Below are 25413 nucleotides of genomic sequence, written 5' to 3' on the forward strand. Positions count from 1 at the left end.
ACATCTCAGCAGCCCCTCAGCCATTAGCCGTAGTCACTTTCTCATATGGAGTACGTAACGCTGGCAGCTTGACTCTCTTCCTCCCCGACTCTTCATACCACCCATGGCTGGTTGTTTGGGGGCAGTGAAAATATGGTCTCATTGTGTGTTCTTCTTTTGCTTTGTGTTCAAACCTTTCACAAGCTTTCACACGGTAAGTTTAAAACCGTGGTGGCTGACATTGTCGAGAATCCTTGAGTGTTCTTTGTGCCTCTTCGACAAGCTTTTCTTACACCTCACTCCGGGAATTATTTTCGGAAATGTTGCTCTGTCAAAATGCCAGAGCCCTTTTTCTCCGTCTCTCAAACCATTATTATAAAGCAAGGCAGAGACGGATTAAACCAGTCTGAGCCGCCCCTACTTAGCACAGTAACGCTGACATACTCTCTGGAGGTGATCTTCCATCCCTCAAGTTCAACCTAATTGGGTCTTTAAATAAAACACCATCTGGACCATATAACTTTTCAAGAACAACCCTTGCTCTCCAACTGACATCAGTCACCTAGTCTTAATCATGTAGATATACTGGTTAAAGAACAACTCTCGCTATCTAACTTAAATCAGCACCTAGTCTTGATCATTTAGATATACTAGTTAAAGAACAACTCTCGCTATCTAACTTAAATCAGTCACCTAGTCTTGATCATTTAGATATACTGGTTAAAGAACAACTCTCGCTATCTAACTTAAATCAGTCACCTAGTCTTGATCATTTCGATATACTGGTTGAAGAACAACCCTCACACTCTAACTGGCATCTGTCCCCTAGTCCTCATCATGTGATATACTGGTTGAAGAACAACCCTCACTCTCCAGCTGACAGTGGTCACCTAGTCGTAATATATATACTATATTACGATATACTCTTTGGCAGTATAGCCACCTGAAAATTCCAGAGGCACTCACCCAGCCATCGCTCACTTCCTTCAGGCAAAACAGACGCTGACAACCTTTGCAGACAGGGTTGGACACCCTGTTCTAAACAGTGTTTACACTGCTTGCTACCCGTGGCGCTCAGCCATAATGTGACAACATGGAAGTGAAAGCGCAAGTGACAACTACCAGCCACGCTTGTCACACTTGGATCCCCTCCCCATCCCCAGCCAGGAGGAAGCTAGCTCACGGCAACACGGGACAAGGACCGGGTCCTGTTGAGATTACTGTGTGTGTCTCCTTTCAGGAAACACTTATTATTATTCAACCCAAAGCAGAACAAGAAACAAAGAATCCTGCCTGAACTTTGGAATTCTGATTTGAAACGGGTACTCTGAGCATATGAATAAAGATTCTTTTCTTTTTTTCTTTTGCTTAGTACTCAAGCGTTTGTTTCTTAAGAGCCCTTTGAAATGGGTGAGCAGTGAATCATGCTGCATTGTGGCTTCTAAGTGTTGGTGCAATGTTGCAATCATACAGTGCCTGCAGATGCTACCATTTGGTTTGGATAAAGATTTTGTAAATATGAAAAAAAAAAAAAAAAAAGCCATCTGGCTTGTGTAATGTTCCCTGCGAGTAAAGCAGAACGCGTGGTGTGTGGCCACCCACCTCATACATGACACATTGCACTCCCATGCAATCGTAGCGTTGTCCATTCATGCTTTACATTTTTACGTTTCACATTCGCCTCTTTAATGGCACTACATTTTTTGCGATGTTGTTTTCACTGCGTTGTTGTCCTTTGCAGTTGTGTGCCATGCCTGTGAGTGATTTGTAGGGATTTTTGTTGCATGCAATGCTGTAATACTTTCTCTTAAATCCCCGGGAATGATAATCCTTTTATTTTGGTTATTCAAATATATTTGCATGTTTCCCTTTTTGTTGTCTTATTTTTCCTTTCACACGGTATCTCTCGCCATATCAGTGGATATTCCTTCAGGGCAAGCGGCCCCTCTTAGCATTGTAGCACATACATCTAAATGACCAGATTAGGAGTGTCTTAGTGTTCCGTCAGCAGAGATGTGGTCTAATCTCGCCCGGCATTGAAGTAAACATTCACTCTGGCCTTTTACCCCCACATCAAATCCCTCTCTCTCTCTCTCTCTCTCTCTCTCTCTCTCTCTCTCTCTCTCTCTCTCTCTCTCTCTCTCTCTCTCTCTCTCGCTCTCTCTGGGTCCTCTCTCTCTCTCTCGTGTCTCTTTGGGGCTGCCTCTAATCAGCAGGCCTTGAGCTCTCAGAAAGGTCACGCTGTCCCTTTCATGGTGTTTTGATTCATCTCCTCCTCTTCCATCTCTCTCCCTGCCCACCCATCCCTATCTCTCTCTCTCTCTCTCTCTCTCTCTCTCTCTTTCACTAAAATTCAGTTCTTAGGGGCTTTATGAAATGGGAAACATACGTTTAGATTACCAAAGCAAGTGTGAAATAAAAAACGAAATATACGTATAACGAAATAAATACTAGAATAAAGAAACACCGCTGTCACATTGCAGCATTGCAATTGAATACATAAATAAGAATATGGTGTGCTTCGACTGTAATAAACAGTCTTTGTGCTTCGACTGTAATAAACATTAACACAGATCAGTAAAGATAACTTCAAAGAAAAATGATAAAATGTGAATACAAACCAGTGAGAACTGCAAAAACTCTCTCTCTCCCCCTCCCTCCCCCCAGGGAAGCTGGAGAGTCAGTGCCACCAGGGTGCCAAGAAGGGGCTGGTCCCATCAGCTGCAGACTGACGTCACACAGAGGAGACATAAGAGCAAGACAGAGACACGGTGGGACAGCGCGCACTTCACTGAAATGATTGTGTTCAAATAATAGCCCTGTTCTCTGGCTGACGGGGAAAACATTTTGGGTTTTAGTTTGGTTTGCTGTCTATGTACTGCCTGAAAACAGGACTGGCAAGAGCTGTGTTTGTTTTGTTCATCCAGGAATAAACTGGATTGAAATGCAATGAAATGTAAATTGGACATTGGAGGTAAAAGATCATTTGTTTGAATGTTCAAGTTGATGCGCCCAGAGCTTTGTATAAATATGATGTATTTCACCAATCTTTCTATTTTTTTGCTCAAATAAAATAAGTGTTGCAAAACGAAAAATTTAACCTACTTACTTACTTTTGCGTCTTTCCTTGTTCATTTAAGAAAAGGTGGATTTGGAATATGAACATTTAAAAGTGCCTAACATAACCAAAACGGTAAGAAAACAAATCCATCGTTTATATGTATCGGGCCCCTTCAATCTTTCAATCTTACTCTGAATGCACTTTTCATGGAAGCAGCTGTAGATGAACATATTTGAGCTCCATTGTAACTCAAGAACCTATTTGCCACAAGAGCAATGGCGTTCCCTTTCTTTTCTCCTCCTCATTATTGAGGCTACAATAGTTGTCACATGCAGACCTCCTGGATTCATGGCAGGCAGGCCCCAGTGTGACAGAGAGTCCTCATAGTGGCGTTAGCATCTTTACTACGCGGGTGGGACATGAACAAAGGTGCTGTATCTGCAGACGCACACACTCACACCAGAGTCTAGTCTGCATATCTAGGGGAACTGTGTAATCATTCACCTGAAGTCTAGAGTGCTAAAGCACACTCAGGTTCCTCAGACTATGTTATTATTATAATGAATTATTTAATGTTGTTCCTTCTGCTTCAAGTGCTGTTTTGACAGGTTTTGACTGATGCCGGCACCAATGCAATGTCATTTTTTATTTAAATGTTGAAATTACCCTCGGACTGTACATATATTTCCTTCCTTGTTTCACGAGTTCTTTGGCCCATTTATGGCCTAGGGGTATACGTTTGCCACAGTGTGAGAAGGGAAATAAATTCATTGCATGACTCATCAACACACACACTGATTCCCAGGTTGTTGTTTTTGTGTATCCATGCTTAGCATTGTTATTCATGTTGAGTAGCCGAGATTTACCCAAGCTTGAGTCGTGGATTAGCCACAAGCCTCTGCTTCACTCTATTCAGCACAAGACCACCTAATTGCAATAGCCCTCCCAGTCATCTAGCCATCCAGAAGGGGAAAGAGGTTTCTTTTGTGATGGTCCTAGTCGTACGAGAAGGTGTTTTCCAGAGGGCCAACCTAAGAATATGCAAAATACTTTAACCCAGTGAATCAATGATAACAAGTTCTTGCCCTGTGGGTGACCATTGTGCTTATTTCTACCATGTTCTCGCTTTTTATTTTCTCTTTGGAGGAAAAAAAGATAAGTTCACACAAGCAGAGACTGTTATCTCACCAACCGGCCTACCTGGTTATCATCAAGCCTGGTGTGAATAAGTGAAGGGTATGATTATTGTCTTTTTTCGTAAACAAAAGATGGAGCGGTGTGTGTGTGTGTGTGCGCATGAGAGAGCTTGTGAATGTACACACACCCATAGCAAGAATGAGCTGTTATAGATGGAATGTGAGCCCCAGCTCTTCCTGTTACTGAATCATAACACGCTACCTTCAGCAGCCCTGTCTTTCCTCCTCCCTCCGGCCGCCCAGGGGCCTGCCGCCGCCTTGACTCTGTGCCCCGTCGCTAACCACGCTGAGGGTTCGGGAAGCAGGGTGGGGGGGGGGAGGGGAAAGGGGAGGCGGCTTGGGATTTTTGCAACATAAGGGGCGTCATCCGATCCTGACAGGAATTAGCTTCTCATAATCACCACCTGCTCCGAGAAACGGACTGGACTTCACGGCTTCTCAACTTAGTTTCCAGAGGATATCTCCGTCACGAAGGCCCGAGCATTTACGCCCCCTCTGGAACTCACAAAGGTGGTCCTGCTTTGAAATGAAAACGCGATAGACTAACAATTCCAGCAGCGCCACGGCAGTGTTCTCTCTGCTCCACTTGCAAGGGGAGACTGATTGGGGTGGGAGGGTAGGGGGATGACAGAGCTCCCCTGGTCTCCCCCCCCCCCCCCCCCCCTCCTCTCCTCTCTCTCCCCAGAGGGTTGGGTGAGGAATTAGTCTTTGGAACACTTGGAGGAGGGAGGTGGTGGTTGGCTGGGGGAACAATACAGGCGAGGAACAGCTTGAGGCTCATCCATCTCACCGTCTCACAAAACACTGCCTTCCTTCAAAGAGGAGAACTCCGCTCAATGGTGCATGCTCAAAGGAAGAGAGAATATTTATGGCAATATTTAAAGGAAAAAAAGGAAATGCAGGGGTTGCCTCACCAAAAGCAATTTGCCCCCAAGTGTGACGGCTATTAAAATCGTACTGATATTGTCAATCTAAAACTCGACACTTGTGACTCATTGGTTCATTCTCAACCTTAATGTGTACTGTTTGTCTGTACTTTCATTCATTTTCTGGCTCATCCATCTGATCCCTGGAGATCTAGTCTACCTTCGATTTAGTGCATGGGAGGCAATATTTCCTCATGAAACTCACGATGGCTTGTGTGTCAGATGTACCCACCCCCCACCTGCCTGCCTGCCTTGGAGCAATCTGTAGTGGCTCTCCAGTGACTGGTTAGCTTTGTTTAGTCCCATGGCCTGGGCGGTCAGCTCCATTGGAGGAAGTGAAGTGCTCAGATCTTTGTATGGCTGTACCTTGTGTGTCCAAGTGGGGTGCACTAGAAAGTAAAAATATATATATATATGGTTCACTCTCTAGTTGATGAAGGCTGCCATAAGATGACCTGTTTGTCTTTGAGGGATACCAGGTGGCATCAAATAAGATTGTCGGATCTACTAATTGTGTCAGCCAAGTGGTCTCACACACAGATCTCACACAATGTTTCGACTATCTTTTACTAAACGTTTGTGATGTTTTGTGACAAAGGCTACAAACGTTTGAAATTTGAGAGCACAAATACTTTTTTTAATTTTTTGCTGTTGTAACAAATAGCTTTCATTTGCAGGCATTTGTGAAGTCCTTGTCATGAGAAATCAATATGTTCCGTTATCTTTTGACCTAACTCAATCAAATGTTGGTCGATGCAGCGCATCCAGTCAGCTTGTAAGCAGTAAATGGGGGAGGTTAAGAAAAGTATGCTCATGGTATTCATTTTCCACATGTGAATGCTGCATTAACATCCAGTCAAGTAATGGAACTCCCCTATTTTATCAACTTCCATTCCCTCCCCTTAAACTGAAACCAAAGCAGGCTCCCTGTTGGTACGTGTTATGTTGCCTTTTAGCAAGCATCAAGCTGACAGTCCTGTAAATAATGTCACTTCAATGCCTTATCTGGAACCTGGTGATTTGTCAAGCTTAGAGGCTCTAGATTCTCTAACATACTCTGAGGTTTCGCAGACAGCAACAAATATATCACATGATGGAAGTCTGGTGCAATGATGCAACATTGTTGATCACAAAGGATAGATGTTTTTTTTCCCCACTGGTTATCCAACTGATACTTTCCCCTGGTGTGTAGCCTGCAACTATATCATGATGTATCATTAAAAGGGTAGGTTTTAGTATATGACACCATGCACTATGCACCATAAAACCCATACGATTTCAAGGATGTGCTAGTGCCTCATGACTTGCATATCAAACCAAAGATCTTTGTTAACGGGCTGTTTACATAGTTTCATTCTAAGCTATATATGTATATATATATATACATATATATACATACATACATATATATATATACAGGTGCCTCTTAATGAATTAGAATATTGTGGAAAAGTTAATGAATTTCAATAATTAAATCTAAAAAGTGAAACTAATTTGTCAAGCAAAGGCTATTAAAAAATGTATGTGCGCTTCACAAGGAGTGCACTGAGGCAGGAGTCAGTGCATCAAGAGCCACGTATCCAGGACACGGGCTACTACGACGGTCGCATTCCTCGTTTCAAGCCACTCCTGAATCAGACACAATGTCAGAAGTGTCTTACCTGGGCAAAGGAGAAAAATAACTGGTCTGTCGCACGTTTCATTAGGAAACCAAGGTCCCGGAGTCTGGAGGAAGAACGGAGAGGCACAGAATCGAAGTTGCTTGAAACCTAGTGTGAAGTTTCCACAGTCACTGATGATTTCCGTGTCATCTCCTGGTGTTGTTCCACTGTGCTACTAAGTCCAAAGTCAAGGTCTACAAGGAAGTTTTAGAGCACTTCGTGCTTATTTCTGCTGACAAGCTTTATGGAGATGCTGATTTCATTTTCCAGCAGGACCCACACTAACCCAAAGTAACAATACCTTGTTTAATGACCATGAGATTACTGTGCTTGATTTGCCAGCAATCTCACCTGAACTGAACCCCCTAGAAATTGTATGGGGTATTATGTGTGGGTTGTGTGTGTGTGGGTCAAGAGGTAGATGAGAGACACGAGACCTAACAATGCAGATGAGCTGAAGGCCGCTATCAAAGAAACCTGGGCTTCCATAACACCTCAGCAGGGCCAAAGGCTGATCCACTCCGTGCCACGCCGTATCGATGCAGTATTTCATGCAAAAGGAGCCTCAACCAAGTACTGAGTGCTACAAGAACATCATTTTCAAAAGGCCGTCATTTCTGTATTTATTAATTTATTTTTACTGTTCTTATTTAATATTACAATGCTCTTCACAATTAATACAAATAAAGGCTTGAAATATTTCCAGTTGGGGGTAATAAATCTATATAATAAAGGGAGTTTCACTTTTTAAATTGAATTATTGAAATTAATGAAAAGAATTTCCACGAAATTATAATTTATTGAGATGCACCTGTGTATATAAACTAGGCACAAAAATTAAGGAAATTGTGTTTCGTTGATTTTTTCGTTGTTGTAACAATGCTTCTTGGCAAAAAAAAAAAAAAACGTTGGAAAGCCTGAAGCCTCATCCCATTTGTGGGATGAGCAGCAGAGCCGAGTATGTCGGTTGCTCCCAAGAAAAAATGTGCCAAATCTTAAACTCTGCCATGACTGCCCTTCACCCCGAGGCCCGTCTGCGCTGGTGTCGGCAACACGTGCACTGGAACCCGAACACGTGGAGGAAAGGTATGTTGAGTGACGAGTCCAGATTCTGCCTATACGGTATTTGGATCGTAGGGTCAATGTGTGGAGAAGACGCGGAGAACGCCATGCTGATTTGCCGCACCGATAGAGTAACAGTCTTTTGGTGGAGGCAGTGTGATGGTGTGGGGTAGTCCCATATCTCCACAGTCTGGGACCGAACTCTATCCTCCAAGATGACGATAACGCTCGCCCCCCACAGAGCGGGGTTTATCAGAGACTACCTCCACAGTTTGTGGAGTGGAGAGGATGGAATGGCCTGCTTTGCAGTCCTGACCTCAACCCCATTCAACAGTTGTGGGATCAGCTTGGGCGTGCTGCTGGTGCCAGAGTGACCAACACAACCAGGTTGGTTGACTTGTGACAAATGCCGGTTGAAGAATGGGATGCCATCCCACAGCAGTGTGTGACCAGCATGAGGAGGAGGTGCCAGGCTGTTGTGGCTGGGTATGCTTATTCCACACGCTACTGAGGCTTCTGTTTCTTAAATTAATGAATTGTTAAACAGCCAATATGTCTTGTTTCTTCAAACTTCAATCATCCAATCCACCAAACACCAAACAAGAGTCAATGGCAGAGTAGGCTGTTTGGCATTGGCAGAGAAGATTTGGCACATTTTTCTTGGGTGCAACCTACATACTCAGCTCTGCTGCGCATCCCACAAGTGCATGTTCCTTACATATGTGGCACCGTTTAAAAGGGGAGGCTTCAGGCTTTCCAACTGTAAGATTTATTGCCAAAAAGCATTGTTACAACAACAAAATAATCTACCAAACGCACATTTTCTTACTTTTTGTGCCTAGTTTATATATAGATATAGATATAAAATACTCATTAATTACTGAGACATTGAATCCACTAAAATCATACATTTAAATAAAAAAGAATGCATATCCTGGTAAACAGTGCTGTGTAATATTGCAATTGACTGTTGCAGTTCTTTGGCTTAACAATTTTCAGCTTGGATATATATGATTGACATTTCCACACACCATAGACACCCCCATATGTTACTATATTAATAATGAATTCACTTTTCACACCTCTTTAGAAGGGTTTCACATGCATCTCATGATGCATCATCACATGTCATATTGTATTGTTCTGTGGTTTAAAGGAAACACCTCCGTTAAAACATGAACCAAGAGAACCTTACTTCCTTCAGGGGAGCCAAGGGCTGCAATCCTTTTAGTACAAATTCTTTAATATAGCGCCTTTAATATGGTAATACACGACAATCACACACATCACGCCAGCCCCTGTGTGGCTGTGCGTGGCCGACTGATTATTATCACTTTTACACGTGCTGGGGAAACGCATGCCGTCGATGGACATGCCCTTAATTTTAGGCGGGACAGGCGGTCGCACACACAGCCACAGCCTGCTCGGTTCAGTGCCGTCGCCTTGGAGGACAGTAAACATCAGAAGAATCCCTCCTCTCCGTTTCCCACTGCCTACTGACGGTTACTTAGCCTGCCAATGAAGACCGCTTCATCCCTGGGGAGGAGGCGTGAGTATGCCTGCCAGCAGGAATGCATAGAGAGAGGCACCGGAGGAAAATGGAGGCTGTTGGATGCTGACTGGCTGCTGCTTTCCCTCTGTGTGAAAATGAGTCCATTAATTCAATTCCCCCCCCCCCCCCCCATCCTTCCTTCTCTCTCTCTCTCTCTCTCTCTCTCTCTCCCCCTCTCTCTCTCTCTCTCCTGCAGCTCTCCCTCCCTGTGCCTGTTGTCTCTGTTTGTTAGCGAGATGATTCCTTCTGTCATGTCAAAGGCAACATTATCATATTCTTGTTGCCGGGGAAACCAGCGCACAGAGAGAGACAAGGACTTAAAGCCTCCGCGGTGTTTGAAGCTGGTAAACATGAAAGGTTCACTGTAGCCGCCTGTGAAATGGAATCCTGACACATCTCCGGCTCCCCTCTTCCTTTATTTATCCCTACTGCTTTCCTGAGAAAACAGTATAGGGGGATTTGTTGTTTGTCAACATGTTCTTCAGTTTTGAATAAATCTTTGGCAGACTTTGGAGGCAAATCCATGGATTCCAGAGTGTGAAGACTCATGTCCTTGTTTTTATTGGATATGGTTGTTTTAAAAATGATCGTGATGATTTATCACAGTTATAGGTTTTTATTTGATTTCTCTGATATTCTTGTGAACCTGCCATAAACCCAGAGACCTCAAGAACCCATTCTCCCCTGACATCTAATTCGGCGATGTACACATAGGAGTACAATTTGTGATGTTGCTCACAGAACAAATCTCTTGTCAGTATGCAATGATATGCAAATGGCGGGCCCACTAACCTCAAAAGGGAAGGGGTGAAGGGAAAGTACGGGGGTGTAGTCTATTCAAGTTGTTAATTCATGGGCCCTGGTATTCTCAAAAGAGCCATTTCAGTAGTTAATTAACCATGTACATGGGAAATATACGACACTACTGATTGTCAGGTATGGAATATTGTTATGGATATAAAACATGTGCCAAACAGTTACAATATACCTGCAACGGCAGGTACAAATTAAAATCATTTATATCCACAATAGAAATAGGGAGATTTATTCATAGTTTATTGGAAGACGTTGGAAGGGTATGCCATTTACGGATTTTCCAATTATTTTGATGTAAATTTCCCTTAAAATGGCAACAATTGTACTTGTTTGAGTGTTTAACCGTATTTAACCTTTATGTATATAACTCCTTATATTTTACATGTCTTATATTTTATCTTACATTTTACAAAATTTTCAATTTGCGCGGGTTGTTAAACTGCATGCAAATAATGTTGGCACGTTGATCAGAAAGCTCAATCCGAATCCAGTTCCATATCTTTAGCACGGTTGCTTTCGAGTGACAGTTCATTCCGAGCGGAGCAACGGTCCTGGATTTCCCACCAGCAGCTCGAGCTGCTTGTTGGTTACATTGTATCAGTCTCCAGCTTTGGGGGGGATACGAAGAACCGCCGCGGCGTACATCCAGAAACACAAATTACCAAGGAATTAACCTGGATGGAAAGCTATTCGCTACTGGATTAATTTCGAGGAGATAACACGCGAAGCTTAAAATGTGTAGGATCTAAACGCGTTTTGGTAAAATGCCCTCTCGAGTCGTTGTTTTCAATTTGAAACGGTATCTCGAAGTGTGATGGCAGAAGTCCAGTGAATCGCTGGCCTCCCCTCCTCTCTTATGTTGGATGTCTTGGGGAGTGCATTGCCACTGGTTTCTGGTGCCTTGTTTTTTCATTTTTGGTTGCTGTAGGTTTAGTGTAATACTCCCGACTAGTTATTGTGTGGAATATTCACCATCATGGGCCAGCGTGGGCTTGGATTAGAAGTGGCTTGGTAAATCGGTAAGTTTCCCCAACGTATTATTATTATTGTTGATAATGCTAAAAGTCGATAGCCCGCTACCAACGTTGCGTGCAGGGCGAGCTGGCTAGCCGTAACAAACTCTAACCGTCACAGCATGGAGCGGCGAGCTAGCGTGCCTGCACTGGGAGCTCATTGTCTCATGCACTAGCTAGCTAGCGCCCATCATGCTAAGTTAGCCACAGTAGCTAATGAACACTTGGGAAGTTTAACCAAAGATGGTTATATGTCAATCTGTGGACGTGTTCAACGCTGGCATATTTACAACGCTTCTGTTTAAACCACTCTTGGCGGCGACAGTCGAATCGATGACCCCCGTTTAACAAAACAACTTGTCTGCAGCTATAACAGTGTTCGGCAATTATGAACGTTTATATCAGATGTCACAACGTTATCAGTGAACAATTGGTGTGCATGTATGTAACGCGTACCATTGCAGGGTCATATAACTGACGGTTGGCAGTTAGGGTGAGGACTTTATAATAGTCAATCTTTGATCAAACTTGGTAGGTCTGTTGTTGTCACATAGTTGGGGAGTCAATGACATTGATCAACCACTACAGACATAAAAAAAAGTTAATTAATGTTATCCTACCCAAAACTCCAATATAGTCGATTAGACATCACAGTAAACAAGCCAGGAAGAGCCTTCAGTCGTATAGACACCAATTTGGTTGTACAATATACAATGCATATACGTGTGCCAATGTTTGGCCATGCCAAATAATCAAGTTAGAACTACATTCGCTGAGAGATGATTGATTGGTGTTTATTTATTATAATCTCCCGGATCAGTCTGTCAAATAGCCTATAATGGTTCACTGTGATAGATATCCCTATCCAGCAGCCTTTTTTTTCCACCACTTACATAATGTTAACAAAGTCATTGTAATTGTAATCTCCACTCCACATTGATAATTCCCAAGAGGCTAATGAAAATGGCAATGGTACTTTCTCATGGGGACTCTCTGTAAAAAAAACAACAAGTGTCCTGAATACTATTCCCACATGGTCTTCTTTTCCAATTGGTGATGTCTTCTGTAACACCTGCAACTTTCTAGCAGACATCAGTGATTATGTTTGATGTTTGATATATATCGGCAGTTTTATAGATGCATTATATTATCAAAAGATGTAATGGAAATGGCAAAAATGTATGACTCAACAAACAATAATACCGCCTACACATGTATTTATATGTGCTCCAATGCTTAACAATAAACAAGGGAGTGTTTGAGCAAAAGCTCCTGGATCATTATAGCCTACACATTTAATTCCACCATCAAAAGGTAATTTCTTCCTAAAATGTCAAAATACTGATTTGTACAGTACCAGCTGCTAATTTTGTCCGGCAGTTTTGCTCCTCTCAGAATATAATGCTCTCTTACATATTTTCACAGACGTGTAAGCCGTACCTCTCATGGCAGTGTGTAACCTGAATTAGAGAATAGGACTTCTTCAAGGGTCTGTCCGGGTTGTCATTAGGCCTGCACGATTCGGGGAAAAATATGAATCCCGATGTTTTAGTTTAGAATCGATATCGCGATTCTCTGCCACGTTTTTTTTTCTCACAAAATGTAATGTTTATTCATGGCGAAATCAGTCGCAATGAAGTGGACAGTTAGGCTCATGTACGGTTCCGTGGTTCGGCTGGACCATAAATCAGTCGTTGCTGCAAAATAATCAGCTTCCTGCACTTCTGTCTCGACTACAGCCCGCACTTTCTTATAGGAGCTGGCAATGCAACGGATAAAAGATAGTTGCGGGAGGGTATTGAGTAGCGTTTGTCCAATGTATGGATCATCTTTCGAAATCTGTAACGTTCTACGGTGTTTATTGGAACCATATCTTTTGCTAGATGGTAAGCAATTGTGTCTGTTATTTCCGAACTCCTACTGGAGTTACGTGGGTATGGGGTCGCATTGTGCAAGGTGTCAGTAATAGATGTCTGTGTTGTGCTGACATCTGCGTTGCGCTGTGCTGCATTTTATTTATTTTACGATTCAAAAATGAACAAAACTGTCTTCTAAATTAAGGAAATGATACTGGGAAACGAATAAACCATTATAAGCAACGAGTGAACTTGATAAGCGATCTAAATACTTTTTGCAACCACCGCCTCTTTCCCTTGACGTTTAATTTTCACCTTAAATATGCGACAGATGTAATTATGGCAACCTGGTCTCACAGGAATCCGTGAAATGAGTCGGTCTACGTCCCGTTTACAAAAAATAATGCCCATAAAAGGTTCGAATATTAAGTCCTGCCTAATAGTCGTTCGAATATTATATATTTTTTAATATTCGAATAAGTTCGGAGTCAAAGCCCTAGTCCATACACTGGTAAACAGTGACGTGTTTGTTATCTCGTTCCACCGCTGGCTTTTTTTGTCGTAAGCTTTGGAAAATGCATGCGGAAGCGATGTCTGAGATGCAGAGACAGCTTCACGCTACCAGCGTCTGTCTCGTACCACGGTGTGGAATGAGAGCTTGTGAAGGGACGCAGGCGCGCTTGCTGCGCGGCTGCGTGCTTGCGCAATAGCATACTGCGTGAGAAGGCAGTATCGCTGTCAAATCTGTCCCTGGGAAAAGTAACGTTGGGCGGAATTGAAAAAGGAACTATGTTTCGTTACTATTTTCCCATATATAGGCCTACCATATTTTCAGTAGTTACGTGTAACTTGACTTTAAACAAGTACATGAAGTAGTTACCTAACGCGTTACACACAACACTGTCTGTGTCTACCGTGTGCCAGTCGGCTCATAAAAAAAAAAGAAGAGAATTGAAGTAATTTAAAACTTTAATTGCGCACAGGGGTGAATCGAGATCGCGATTTTATAACGATTTATCGTGCAGGTCTAGTTGTTGTCGTTGTTGTTCTTGTTTTTACCGTTTGTGTAAATGAAGGGTACTGCCATTTCCCCACTGCTTTCATAATGAATATCGCAAATGGTCCTTCCACTGTATGTCACATATTTTACCAGTGGAGTAAGTAAAAATAATACAGTAATGGTATCTGCTTTGTGTAGGCTAGCAATTTACACTATCGCCTGTATATTATATGCTAGATTAACTGGTTAAATGCAGGGCTGTAGTTCGACTTGGATGGCAAATATTTGCACAGAAAGTTCATTTCAGTTGAATACTGGGATAAGTAGAGTTGCTGTTTGCTTATATTGACATTCATTTAAATCGTCATTAATAGATGCATATAGATTAACATTTTTTCCACAATTGAACAGGAGTAAAAACGTTTTGCTTGTGTAGACCGCTGAAGGGACAGACAGCCATATGGAGAAACTATCATGTTATCTCTGTAGCATAATACTTTTTAAAAGTTCCCTCTGCCAGAATAAATAATCAAAGACAAAAGACAAGACAAAATTGAATGATTGATGGGCCGTTGGTTGAGAAACAGGGGTACATTGTCAAACCTTTCGTTGTAACTGATCATGGTTGGTGAACTGATGACTTAACTGGCGTGCTGAAGGTGTTTGTCTACCGCTTAATTTGCATGGTCGCACAAACAAATTTGGCAAAGCCAGTTTGAGGCTATACTGTTCAGTACAGTTAAATCATGCTGTTAACACTTGCTAGTGTATGAATATTTAGTTTGAATTTAAGCTGTAGTTTGAATAAACGGTGGTAAGGTTGAATATGTGCATCCCCTACTATTATGAAGTATACATTGATCATCCTCCTGTTTTCAGTACACGCTAAATTCGATGGCCCATGCATCAAAGTATTAGATACAAATGCAATAGCTTCAACAATATACTGAACCTCACCTTGAAAAGTTCACATTAACTGGGTAAACATACATTCAGTGTTTTCTTGTGTCACCACCACTGCAATTTTGTAAGAATGAAAGGTTCACTATAGCCACTTTAGCCTTTCTTGGAGACATTTCTTTATCTTTTGTGTTGGAAATCAATGAACCTTTCCTACATTTGTAAATCGTTGCGTACGCTGCCTGAGAATAAATAAATAAATATATATATATATATATATATCTGCCTGAGAATTTCAAGACAGTGGACAACAACAGTCTGCTTAAAGACCAAAGTATACTACTCCTTATCCGTAATCCGAAAAAACAACAAAAAAAAACTACGGAGACCCCTCGAGCATTCGCAGTTCTCCGTCGGGATGTCGGATACGCAATGCAATTCGCCGTACGATCGATCTTATATGCTGACTACTAACCATGTAAATTGTGTTATAATAGCTTTTCAAATCGTATTTGGTGTTTTATTGGTCCTTAATGTGCAAAGTAAACAATGTACAAAGTAAATAAGGTGCAAAGTCAAACCGCGAAAAGTGATTCTGGAAATTATTTTGTTAGAGGACCAATCACAGCCCTTGCCATCTCAGTCCGTCTCCGTTGCCTCGGAAAAAAAAACAACATTCCAAAAATATTGGAATGGGTACGTAGAGCTATGAAGAGGGCCTCCGACAGGCTCTCCGTTGATGTAGAGGGCTCTCCGTGTCTACATACAGCACTTTACAGAGGAGTATAAATCCACCTTAAGGGTGACGCCGCACATGTTGGTGCCAAGCTGTTGAAACTGAAAAACAACACAACAACAGCTTTAACAAATTTGAAGCTGACACCTACCTGAACTGTGGTTCACAGCAATTTTCCTTTCCTCTTCTTATGAATGCATACATAATATATTTTTTGCAAGTGAACAATTGCTGTAATTCCCACTTCATCACTCATCAAATTATATATATAGAAATCATAGTAAAGTTTTAATATCAGTTTAATATATGTATATATATCTATGGCCAAATTATTTTAATGAGGATTTGACCCATCATTTACCTTGAAATAAGTTTGCTCCTACACAAAACCGGAAAACTAAGAAACAGTGTGGAATGAAGGCAGGTTTTACAGTGTTTGATAAGAGACCCAAACATGAGAATGGCAGGGGAATTGCGTAGGCTATACAATGCTCCAAGGCAAAACATCAGGTGATGAAAAAATAGGAAACCTTTTAGCATACCTGCTGAAAGCTAGCTGGCAATCTGTACCATCTCTGTGGGGAGAGAGGCTGGGGGCTGTGAACCAGTTGGATGATTCCATTTAAGTTGGCTGAATGTGAAGTGCAGGGTTGTTATCACAGGCTCCACCTTGGTCATTCTCTTTTGGCCTAAACTGCTCTGAATTTGCCTACAATTATCCAATACACTAAATTAATTAATCTTAATTTCAATGTGTTCTATCTAGACTTCACAAGGTTATTTATATACTAATTTAGCATTTGTTTTTAGGTCTCCATCTTGATATTGGCTTTCTTTTAACGGGGTACTGTGTAGAAAATACATGTTTAATGCAATCATTATTTATTGGGTGTGATTAGCCTGTATTCCCAGCCACAACCTTTACTCTGGCTGTACTGTGGATTATTGCTATATCAGACAAGTTGAAAGCTAAGAAACTGTTTGACAAGGAACTCTTTAGTTTAATGAATTCTGTATGATTATTGTGGTCTTCCCAAGAAAACCTGGTTGTTTTATAATAAAAGTTTGTTTTTTAATTAAATCTAAGCAGACTAAAACAGCCTGTATGCCTGCTAAAGTGTTATTACTTTTAGCAGAGCTTTGTTATCCATCTTGTTGTGGGATTTCAGCCCATGTTCGACTCAGTCATCTCCCATGAAAGCCAAATATTGTCAGTGTTTGGGTTGCAGTGCTGAAATGCTTTCTTGTTTGCCTTGAATTGTAGTCCTATTTTGCAATTAGGGAGCAATGGCTTATCTGATCTGATATCTTCAATTGAATGAATGCTGTTTTGACTAGGGATGTCACGAGAACCGATACTTAAGTACCAAGTCGATGCTACAATTCTAAAAACGTGACGGTACTCATTTTTCTACAGTACCGGGGATGCAATTCCTCCGGACGTGACACGGGCAGCATATACATTTACAAGTGTTGTAGTCGGCCGTTAAATGCCAAAGGAACACAGAAGATGCCAACTGCAGCTGCAGAGAGTGCGACAGCTCCGCCTCGACTCGTCAAAAAAAAAAAAGAATAGATAGAGTCGTGTCTGGAAGTACTTTGCGTCTGGAACGCTGTGCGTCTGGAACGCGACTGTTTCAGACGGGACCCTTTTCAATGTTGCGCTTCTAAACACGCATGGTAGGACTGCGTGCGGCATCACTTACTTGATGTTTTGATTGAAGATCGGCAGGTTGTTTTGTGTGTGTGTGTTGCGAGAGTATGCAATTTCAAAGTAACAAACCAACTCAAAGCCGATGCATGCATCCAAAACTATTCGTTCAAGACCAAAAAAACAAACCAAAAACAGCGTTGCTTATTCGCTTCAAATACTTTTATTTCTTTTATTTTCAAAACTTGGGAATTAATACGGCGCGGTACCGAGTGGTTGAAAACAATGTTGGCGTCTCCTGTGGCTGCCTTGCGCACCTGCGTTATATTTAAGCAATCTTACACGAGATGGCGTTCTTGAATGTCATTATTGGTACTTGAAGCACAGCTGTAGGAACGAGGCGCTTGCACCGAGTTCTGAAGTCCTGTGCTTGAAGTACCAATAATGACATTCAAGAACGCCATCAAGTTTTTGCCCTCAAATTCAAGCTTTCTGCCTGAGTTCATCTCCATCAGAAAATAGTTCCTATAGTAACGATAGCCGACTCTTGGTCAGTTGAACGTTGTTATGGAAACTAGGCTCATGAAAGTAGTTTCGGCTAGCTAGTGTAGCACTACTTTCTGTAATTAGGCACAATCTTTTTGTCCGTTCTTTCACCAGGCATTTAAACACACTCAAGAATGGGAATTGACCAATCGGAGTGCTTGCTTAAACTTGCGTGTTATTGAATACTTAATATTACGTTGGAAGTTATGTTTTAAACCCCGCCATGCACGCAAGTGTAAACGCGAGCAGCATAGCTTTCAGCGCGTATTATTATTTTTTTATTATTGTTATTTTTAACAATTTATTTTTAATTAGTCATTGAAGGCTACATGCCAGTGCCACTGTTTCTGTAATGTTCAAATGTTTTTAATAAATTAGTGTATGTTGAAGTACATCGGATTTATTGTTTTTGTTTTTTACCGTGGTATCGATTTGGGTATCGAGAATCGTGGAATTTCACTGGTATTGGTATTGACTACTACATTTCTGGTATCGTGACATCCCTAGTTTTGACAGGTCCTGGGCTATTGATACCCTCAAATAGAAGGGTACTGAATCATTTGTAGTACGTTTTACACAGTCTATGATAATTTTATTCATTCCTATTGCAGGATTGTGTTCATGAAGAAAAAATAAACAAATCAAAAATCCTAGCTTATTTTTGATTTAACAATAGCGATTAGTCAACAACACAGTGGTCTGTCTGAAAGGTTTAATGAATAACTTCTTTTTTTTAAAATGTTTTTTGCATTCAGCAATAATCCATTAAGTCTATTTTGAAAAACAAGTGTCAATGCTGCCTGTTCACTAAAAATAAACAAGGACAATTTTGTGCAGGAAAGGTGTGTGTGTGTGTGTGTGTGTGTGTGTGTGTGTGTGTGTGTGTGTGTGTGTGTGTGTGTGTGTGTGTGTGTGTGTGTGTGTGTGTGTGTGTGTGTGTGTGTGTGTGTGTGTGTGTGTGTGTGTGTGTGTTAGGGCTGTCACTTTTGAGAAAAATCTAGTTTGACCAGATATCGAATATCAAGCAATGTATTTGAATATCTACAAGCCCCACCCTGCCAAAAAGACCCCCTCCTGAACAGAGATTTGTAATTAATCACAAATTTATTACGTGACAAGAGGAGCCATAAACAGGACGTAGGCCTTATCCTCTTTGTTTGAAACAGGTTATCAACTTAATCAATATCAAGTGCCACTATGCATATCACAAAATTAGGCTATGCAATGAAAAACGGAATCTGAACTGCACAGCGTAAACAATGACGTGACAACTTAAACAGAAGACAGCAGCAGGAGTAAGGCTTATAGCATATTTGCAAGAAATTCATTTCTTAATGTTGTTTGCTAGAAACACCTAAGTCTATCAACTTGATCTGGATCAAGTGCGGCTCTTTTTTTATTCACGGTGTTACGTGCGGTGGAGAACACACATTGGGAGTGCACAGACGTGCCTGGCACACACAGGTATTTGCGGGTCAATGTTGAGAGAAGCGGGTATTTGTGACAGCCCGTGTCTCTCCAACAATGCAGCATGTTGCTGTCTGCGGGGATGACTTGGGGTCACAATTTACCGTTCAGGCTGGCTGCTATGTGCGTTATCCATTTTCGAATCAGGATGTATTATTCGCTTGATTAGAGCACCCACGAATGGATGAGGCAAACAATAAAATAAAAAGTGAAAACCAAACGGCTTAGTCATAGACTGTAATAAATGTGCTACACAACATGGCACTTTAAAAACGTCTGTGTGTGTGAGTTCTGTGTAGTTGGCAAAAAAAATCGCATGCAGTGGTAGAAATAATTTCAAGGCAGTCAATACAAGAGTTGTTGTTCCAGCGAGGGTATTGTTTTCATGTTCTCCCGCTAAACCATTTCCTTCTCCTCATTGTCACACATTTTATTGGACACAAACCTGTTATATATATATAATGGGGAAGAGATTTCCCCATTATTGTTGTCACTTGAGTTGTGGTAATTGTCCATTGAATATGTGTTGTTATAAGTAGCATAAACTGGAAAAGACGTTTGTTCAGAAACCAGACTGGTTTGCCGTAGGTGTGTAAAGTAAGCGAGCTGCATCCTGCCTGCTCTCACCAACTTCAATCAAAGTGGCCATTGTGCAACAATCTTGACCTGCATGGCCAGTGGTGCTGCCAAGTGGCTAACAGTGGAAGGCTGTAATTGTAAGGGCAGGCTGCAAGTAAAGGCTGTTTGTGAATATGTAGCTAGATATTGCTGACAATTTCAGTTTTAGCTTTAATAGATGTTTGCCAGGTATATATTTTTAATTTCTTTCCACATCCCTTAAACACCCAAAAAGAAAATGTAATACAATGTTTTGTTCAGAATCTGGCAACATTGTCCAAAGTCCAAGACTTTTTACTATTTGTAATGTTTTAGACAAATTATAACTAATACCTAATTAATTATTAATTAATTATTAATTACTAATTATTAATTACAAAGTACTATGTGGCACATTACTAGAAATGTCTTTCCATTGTTAGAAACATGGCATCTGCACAAGACAGAGTGGATACACTAGCACACTACATCTCTGACTGTCAAAGATGTAGTGTCTATTGTCTGAAGTGCAGCAACTGTATGAAGTGTAGCAAGCAAAGTAATTAGATACAGGTCTCATTGAGTCCATTTTATGAACACGGACCTGGACAAAAATCCTAGTTAAAGTTTTGAATTGGTACTGGCTGTTGAGTATTTTTTTCCCTGATAAGAGATTGCTTGATTAAAGAACAAAGTGGCTAGCAGACGAGGAGGGAATCGTGGACAAGTGAAGACACGGCTTATATGGTTTTTACAAAGGGCTAAAAAGGCATTTGCTAAAATGGAGTGAGGGAGCATTTATGGACTTATTCAAATTGTTTTTATAGTAATGACCCATATAAAATGCAGAGCACATGAGTCAGAAAACAGACCTCTTTTCATGATGTAAGGCAGTATTAACAGGGGAAATACACAGCTGGGACGCAAACAGTACAAATGGAAAGTACATTTACCAAGGCATTTGTCATACTTCCAATAGCAGTCATATTTTAGTGTTTGAGTAGGTAGCAATAGACTACAAAACAGGCAGTGATGAGGAATTTGATTATAATCATACAGTACCTTCGTGGACAAATGCGCAAGGTACTCGTACTGCTTCAAATAGAAAACGATGCATGAATAGTATAGTAGGGATGTTTATGATTATTTGACTAGTCGTTGCTGCAGTGGCTAGTCAGCACTAGAAATACTAGTGTTTAACGCTTTGTTTTGTGAGAAAGCATTTCTGCCGCGATATGAATAGCGAAGCATACATCAAATCACACCATGCTTTTTTTAAATATAGAATTGACAGATTTTTACCAATGTGTAGTTCCCCAAAACATCAAAATATTTATCTAAATGAGTTATTTCATATCTTGTTCACAATTCTCCACTGTGTTGTTCACCCCAGTTGGGAACTGCAGTCAGGCGTGCTGCCGTTTGCGATCAGTTGGTTTACTTAATTACCTTTACTTAATTATAAATCTCAATGTGCAAGATTTAGCCCATCCCAGTTGGTAGGCTGGAGACTTTCAGAATAAAACGACAATAACCGTGTTCTGTCCACTCTAACTGGAAACTGTGTGACGCAAATTAGCGAAGCTCGGCGTGAGTGTTTTTTTTGGCAGTGTTAAGTAAGATTAGATTAGAGCTGTCCCAAATGATTATTTTTCAAACGATTAATCTAGCGATTATTTTTTCGATTAGTCGACTAATCTATCGATTAATTTTAATTACAATAATTAATTACAATTAATCTAACGATTATTTTTTCAGTTACTGATTATTTCACATTACTTGATCAATATAACTTTTCACACAATAAGATATCAAAATTTCTTGTTAACATATCAATATTTACTAAACATTTCTTTAACATTGGCACTTTTTTGTGTAATTAAATTGTGCAAACATGGCAATTAAATTGTGCAAACTGCAAAATAATGAATTCTGATGTCAGATGCAGCATCTAACAAAATAGCAAAATAAATAATAAGTCCCCCAGGAGGAATGAAAACACTTGTCTACTCGTGTGTGTGTGTGTGTGTGTGTGTGTGAGAGAAGGTCATCTTTGTTGTTCTATGATTGTAGGCGTAGCCTACTGGGCACGAGCACACGCACGGTACAAGCCGATAGGAGTATAAAAGACGTCTCTATTAAACTGAGAAAATAACTAGACAATAGTAGTTGCTGACTTATTTTCTTAACTATATACAGTCCTATTAGTTTGTCCCTCTCCTCTCTTAGTCACATCTTCATGGTACATCAGTATCCACATGTACCATGAATTTGTACAGATTGTGCAATCCCACGCTGAAATTGTAGAGATATACGTTTAAGCCAGCGGTCCATTTTTGCATTAGTCTACTGGAAGCTCATAGTGATGGAAATAATTGCCAAGAACAGCACATGGGTCGTGTACAACTTTTGACCAGGAGAGAAGGAGCAAGCGAAGGGGTTCTGTGTGCCTTTGTGCGCGTGTGTGTGTAGTTCAAATCAAAATAAATCAAACACTTTGTTTTCAATGAATTCATTAACTTTTAATCCTTTTACATGTACTATGGAAACAGTAGTTGCTGACTTATTTTCTCAACTATATACAGTCCTATTAGCTTCTCCCTTTTCTCTCTTAGTCACGTCTTCATGGTGTGAATGTGTACCGATTGCGCAATCCCACGCTGAAATTGTAGAGGTACGTTTAAGCCAGCGGTCCATTTTTGCATTAGTCTACTGAAAGCTCATAGCGATGGAAATAATTGCCAAGAACAGCACATGGGTCGTGTACAACTTTTGAGAGGGAGAGAAGGAGTAAGCGCGAAGGTGTTCTGTGTGCCTGCGTGCACGCGCGTGTGTGTGTCAAAGATTGTATGAAGGACAGATGCGCCACTGAAATCGGAAGATGGTTCGTCAAGTGAAGTCAATAGACACTGCATTATGCTGGCCTGGGTTGCGGGATTTTAAAAAAATATGCGCAATACCCACAATCCCGTGCTGAAATTTAAGCCCAGAGTATAACGTAACGTTTACTCAGAGTAGGATCTTTGGTTTACCACTGCAACTGCTTGATAAATGAACATTCCAGGGTGGGGAAGGGGGGAAATCAACAGAACTTACGGTGTTTTGCTGCCATCCTGGGAGAGAGAACCGGGAGAGAAAAAAAGTCGTCCCAGCTCTAGATTAGATTAATACAACAAAAAAGCCAGCGGTGGAAAGAGATAATGCAGTCACTGTTTACCTGTGTAAGGACATGGTTCCCTTTCAAAATGTCAATAGAAAGGGCTTTAAAGAGATGATCAAAACACTCGATCCCAGGTACGTGTTACCTGCCCACACACACTTCAGCCAAATTGAGATGCCAAAACTACGGCAAGGTCTGCGAGCAAGTGGAGAAAAAAATTCATACTATTAAACATAAGTGTTTTTCAGAGATGGAAGTAACTTGAGAAAAGATTTTGCATTTTTTCTATGCAGTTTTTCTGCCTAACCAGTATTTTACCCCTTCAGAAGCATTTATATCGAAATTAGAAGATAAAATGAACATACCATGATATAATACCGTTACCGTCTATGCCTCAAATCATACCGTGATATACATTTTAGTCCATACTGTACAGCCCTACTGCAGCTGCAGCCATCATAACACACAAGCGCAAACCATTGACAGTGAATGAAATGAAGCGTGTCGTATAGTTCATAGTGTGACATGCGTAAACCAATGGTGTAAACATAATCATAGATGACGCCACAGATTTACAGATGACATTTTTTTTTACAGTTTTATCAGTGAAGATTCCCAGCCCTAGTGACTAGTCGACTGAAAATTCCCATCCTTAATGTTTCCCAACACACAGATTGAAACACGTAGTGATTACTGGTCACTGTTGAATGTAGGAATTCTACCTGGTCCCTGTTTTAAAGGCACTATTACAGAAAACATAATGCTTAAGCCAGTTTATATTCAAGATTATCTATTGTCTGCAATTTTGTATCATTAATCCTTGATTGATTGAAAGCAATGGCTTGATTCTTACCAAAGCTGTATCTGAAATCCGTAAAATGCTGCTAAAAGCATTTTACGAAGACATTAAGTTGTTTCGTTGTGCCTTAATCGCATGTTCACTTAAATTGCTGAAGTGCCTCCAACAGGACAATTTGTAATGGCAAATTAGAATCACTCAATGGGTACCACTTCTAATCAGATTTGCCTTTGAGGAGTTGCATCTTAAAGCATTTCAAATGTGGTTGTTTGATTATGGGTTAAGTGAGCATCTCCTTGTTAATGAATCTATAAAACTTCTTTGTCTGTTGGGTTTTGTTTATTTATAAAAATGTACCATGCATTTACAATACTGTTGCATGTACCATTGTCATTAACTGTTCACCAATAATAAAAAAATATTATAATTATATGGATTATTTGTAGTAGTAACTTATGATAGCTGCTATAAAATTACTCGGTTACCATTAGCATGTAGCAGAATAACAGGCTTTAGTTTAGTTTAAAGTTCTCTCAGTGACAGTGATCTTAAAAGCTCTGTCGATTTTGTTGTTTGTGTTGGGATTACCACTCGAGAAACACAATCTCAGTTGGGAGGAAAAAAGCAGAAGTTGCTAGTTGATAAAAGCATAGATGTAGATATGGCTAAAATACATAATATTAACAGAACGACTTAGGAGTACATCATCACTGACAACCTCGCTGATAAAGGTTACGGCAGAGGACTGCATACTCCTTCCCTGAAAATCGCAAGAGTTTTCGCAAGAGCACAATTTGAATTTGCTCAGCGAGTCACTCTGGGAATGAGTAATATACTCATTCCCCGATTCCCATGGATCCGAACATTAACCAATCACATCAGTGTATCTGATATAGGCGGGCCAGAAGCTAGCTAAACTGATGACAACAGTGCTGCTACGGAATCAGTCAGTAAACATTGTGAGATGGCTATGGATGAACACCAGTTGTTTCAAACGGCAATGGCCGCTACAATCAAAGAGTTAGACTTGTCTTTTCCTCTAAAAGAGGAACAGAAGATGGCACTCAAAGCTTTCATTTTCAAGAAAGATGTTTTTGCTGTTTTACCGACCGGATACGGCAAGAGTCTAATCTATCGTTAGCTCCACTGGTAGCTTAGTAGGGGTGTCTGAAATTGCTCAAAAATGATGTTTGAATATTCCCTCTAAAAAAAACACATATTCGAACTATTCGAATATCTATTTGTGCATTATGTCAATGACGTGTATTACGTCAATAACAGGACAAACTAATACAACAAGACATAAATACTTGTATAGGTAGTTTATTTAAGTTTAAACATATTTGACAACATATTACCTACACAAAAATAAGTAAATTAACTAATGGCCAAGACCGCAGACCTCGCTCTCGCTCGCTCACTCGCTCTCTTTTTC

At 40.7% G+C, this 25413-nt stretch overlaps 2 protein-coding genes across 2 annotated transcripts in view; both read left to right on the forward strand.

Moving 5' to 3' along the window:
- Nucleotides 1-3062, forward strand: part of trip4 (thyroid hormone receptor interactor 4) — a 62826-nt gene extending 59764 nt beyond the window's left edge. Inside the window, exon 13 of the mRNA XM_084476532.1 lies at nucleotides 2647-3062. Within this exon, the coding sequence (XP_084332658.1) occupies nucleotides 2647-2711 (65 nt within the window). The 3' untranslated portion in view covers nucleotides 2712-3062. The remainder of the gene's footprint in view (nucleotides 1-2646) is intronic.
- Nucleotides 3063-10888: 7826 nt separating this feature from the next.
- The window catches only part of znf609b (zinc finger protein 609b), a 102079-nt gene continuing 87554 nt past the window's right edge, over nucleotides 10889-25413 (forward strand). The window contains exon 1 of the mRNA XM_084476529.1: nucleotides 10889-11272. The gene's annotated coding sequence lies outside the window, so the exon portion shown is untranslated. The remainder of the gene's footprint in view (nucleotides 11273-25413) is intronic.

This window comes from Micromesistius poutassou, assembly GCF_964030765.1.
Source record: "Micromesistius poutassou genome assembly, chromosome: 12".
Classification (NCBI taxonomy): Eukaryota; Metazoa; Chordata; class Actinopteri; order Gadiformes; family Gadidae; genus Micromesistius; species Micromesistius poutassou.